Source organism: Aplysia californica, unplaced genomic scaffold (genome assembly GCF_000002075.1).
Source record: "Aplysia californica isolate F4 #8 unplaced genomic scaffold, AplCal3.0 scaffold00366, whole genome shotgun sequence".
In the NCBI taxonomy this organism is placed as follows: Eukaryota; Metazoa; Mollusca; class Gastropoda; order Aplysiida; family Aplysiidae; genus Aplysia; species Aplysia californica.
Genome location: NW_004797636.1, coordinates 728,971 through 732,709, shown reverse-complemented (window position 1 = coordinate 732,709; position 3,739 = coordinate 728,971). Strand labels below are relative to the sequence as shown.

Genomic DNA, 3,739 nt, shown 5'->3' with positions numbered 1-3,739 from the left:
CACACACACACACACACACACACACACACATACACACATACACACACACACTCTCTCTCTCTATTTCTCTCTATCTCTTTCTCTCTCTATCTCTTTCTCTTTCTCTCCCCCTCTCACTCTCTCAAACTGTTACCACTATGAATGGACTTCCAAATCACACGTTATTAATTATTTAAAAGCTGTAACTGAAAATTCCAAGCGATGTCGGGGAAACATAAATAATTCTTGGCCAGAAGAAGAGACAAGCTAAGGAGCACTTGAAATTGAGGATGTTTGTTTCAGTAAAGGTTTTACGGCGCTGGCAACTGCATAAGGTCATATGAGCACCATATTTGAGGATTTAAAAAAAATTAACGTTGACAAAAAACGGGTGGACAACTTGACAGTGAGTCTGTACCATGAAGTGGATCATCTGTCCGTCAAATGTACGGTAGTGTGGGTCGCCACTAGCACTACACTCACAGTATCCTGGGGAGATGAAGCGGGGGTGGGGGAAGGGGGGCGTGTTGTTAGTGGTGATTGAGGTAGTTCATAGGGGATAAGAGAGAGTCTGTGGGGATATTGGGATTTCAGTGAGAACAGAAGGCGTGTTAGTTTAGTTTTAGAAGGAGTTTTACGGCACTTGCAACACATTAAGGTCATATAAGTGCCGAAGATTAGAGGTGTTACTAGAGAGTAACAAACACACAAAAAAGGAGGGGGAGATAGAAACGATAGTTTTTTTGTAGGAAAGAAGGAGCAACCGCCCCCCCCCCAGAACACCCGCCAACCACCCACAGGCGTGATAGTAAAGAGGGATAGGGTGTGTGTTAGTAAAGGGATATTAGGGGCGTGTTAGGTAAGGGGAGGGGGTAGGGGGTGTCAGTCAATGGTGCAGGAGGTATTTCAGTCGGGAAATGGGCGGGGGGGGGGCGTCAGTGAGAATGTTAATGCGTCCTTGAGGACCTGTGGAATATCAATGGGGGATATGAGGTGAGTCGGTGGGAAAAGAGAGTGTGGTGATCTAGTTCTTCCACTGTTGAGGGGGATGGACCTTATATCCAGTGCCCATTGGCACGATTGGCTCGGATCGGTTCGGTTTGTTAGCCAGGTTGAGGGTGCAAAGCGGCTATCGTGGCACAAACCGATCGTCAGACTGGTTGCCTAAAAAAACAAACACGTTTGTTCTCAGGTGACGAGTCGGGTGATCGACCGGACCCGACCCGATCCCATCTGCAATGGGCACCCCCGATAAAACGTGTTTGTTTTCAGGCGACAAGTCGGTCCATCGATTGGAGATCGGTTGACGATCTGTTTGTGTGAGAGAACCGATCCCCAAAGGGCACTCCGTATAAGCAAGATATCAAGAGTGAGCAAAGACATGATGGGCACAACTCACCAGTTTCCCGACGCTCTCGTTCCTTCTGTATTTCCTCTATACAAACAAGCCAGGGTATGAGGAAGAAAAAAAAGGGTCTATGTCAGTTGTCATCACCAGCACAGACACCAGAAGACGAAGACCACCACCATCACGATCGACAAACAAGACAGTAAGAATAATTATAGCAGAAACAACACCGATAACAATAACAGCGGCAATAACAACGCCATCACCACATTACAACTATGTTGTTGTTGTTAGCGATCCAGACACCACAACTATAAAAGCAACAAATCCCAGCTATGTCAGCACTTGAACGTATGTAGAGCTAACTGTCCTCATACTCTTTTCTTCTCTCCTTCATTGTCGTCCTCCGCTTTTTCCTCCTCCACTACCACTTCCTCTTCTACTTCACCCTCTTCGTCGTTCTCCTCCTCCCCATATTCCTCCTCCTCTTTCTCCTCCTCCCCCACCACCACTTCTTCCTCTACCTACTCTTCCTCTACCTCATTCTCTTCCTCTTTCGTCTCGCAGTTACCACAGTTTCGACCGCTTCCACAAGCACTAGAGTCACACTACAAGAGCGTTACAATTTCCACACACTGGTTCCTCACAAATAATCATTTACTAAGAGAACTGTTGTAGTTAAGAGCTAGTGACCTGATTAAAAAAAAAAATCTAGAAAAGGACGTCTCCTGTTTTTCACTTGACCCCCTCAATTGTTCTATGGTGCCGTGAAACGAATACACCGGCATATCTATCTGTCTGTCTGTCTATCTATCTATCTATCTATCTATCTATCTATCTATCTATCTATCTATCTATCTATATATAGAGAGAGATAAGTCGAGCCTCTCACCTTCGATGAGTTTCTTCTTCTCCTCCTCCTCAGGGCCCTTCTTCTCCTTGCACGTTTGCCCATCGCCCTCATACCCGTCCACACAGACACACGCCCGCTGGCCGTCGTTCAAAGAGCAGGATGCGAACTCGCTACACCCAGGTGCAGGGCGAGCCACCAGCTCTGAGCGGACGCACGTGAAGATCGTTCCACAGTCACGTGACAGGAACGTCGTTCCAGTCTGACGGAGAAAAAAGGGAAGGAAACAAAAGTCTCAAGCGGATAAAGAAGACATATTTCAGTGTTTCGAGTAAGTTTTAATCATACTACTTTGTCCATAATTCGTTCCAGTTTGACTGGGAAAAAAAATCTCAAGTCGAGAAAAGAAGATATCTTTCAGAAATGCGAAGAACGTTTATACCATTTGGCCTATCAATGATAATCAAACAGTCGTTCCAGTGTGACGAGAAAAAAAAGAAGAAAAAAACAACAACAACAAAAAACCCCTCCAGGAATCTGAAGCCAAGAAAGAAGATATCTTTCAGTGTTGCGAATAAGATTTATACAATTTGGACCATATAATATTAATAGGGCAATCGAAAAGTCGTCCTAGAGTGACGGCGAAAAAACCACCAAGAATCTCAAGCCGAGACAAGATGATATGTTTCAGTAAAGCGAGTAATTAAGATTTATGCTATTTAGAATTTCGGTCTGTATGTCATTGTTCTGATAGTTAGGTGTTATCCGAAGATTGCAGGTACGCACAGGTGATCAAATGATTTGTTTGTTGGTTGTTGGTTTTTTGGAGGAAAGGGGGGTTGGGGGGGGGGATTTATTATTTCTTGTATGTATTTATTAACAGATACTGACACACCCATTGATTTGGTATTGTCTGCTTTTAAAAAAAATATTTGAACTTGAGTCTGCGTTACCTACAGAAGGCGAGAGTTTGATTAACGAGAGCAGGTCTAAATTGTGTCTATTGGGGGCGTAAAACTTCTACATTTACAACTATAATTACATTTACAATTGCATCTACATTTGTAATTACTATTATTTGTTTTCATTCATTTATTTTTTTTTTTTTAGCTGAGAAATAAGAGGAGAACCGCGCTCGCCGATTTCTGTTTCAGATCTGGCACTTTAAAGAAGAGGTTGTTGTTGTTGTTGTTGTTGTTGTTGTTGTTGTTGTTGTTGTTGTTGTTGTTGTTGTTGTTATTATTGTTGTTATTATTGTTGTTGTTGCTGTTGTTGTTTCCAAGATACTCTCCAACTCACGGGGTAATAGTTTCCAGTTTTGGGGTCCACACAGCCGCACTGGTCAGCCGGCACGCACTGGTCATCATTGAGCAGGAACCCCTCGTCACAGAGACAGCCTTCCTGGGTGTCGGTGCTGCAGGGGCCAGAGGGGTCAGGCCGGGCACAGGAGGGCGGGCAGGCGGGGACGATGTCCGAGTAGTGGGAGTTGGCGGGGCAGGAGGGGGCTGGGGAGGGAGGAGAAGGGTTAAAGAGTGTAAGGGGAGAGGGGGAAGGGAGGGTAG

The 3,739-nt window shown here is 44.9% G+C and overlaps 2 protein-coding genes across 2 annotated transcripts in view; both read right to left on the bottom strand.

The window, feature by feature from the left end:
• Positions 1–2,490, bottom strand: part of LOC118478100 (zonadhesin-like) — a gene marked incomplete in the record, with an annotated part of 9,382 nt that extends 6,892 nt beyond the window's left edge. The window contains 1 exon segment of the mRNA XM_035971047.1: positions 2,220–2,490.
• LOC101856360 (zonadhesin) overlaps positions 2,414–3,739 on the bottom strand; it is a gene marked incomplete in the record, with an annotated part of 6,014 nt that continues 4,688 nt past the window's right edge. Inside the window, 2 exon segments of the mRNA XM_035971046.1 lie at positions 2,414–2,439; positions 3,473–3,682. Of these exon segments, the coding sequence (XP_035826939.1) occupies positions 2,414–2,439; positions 3,473–3,682 (236 nt within the window).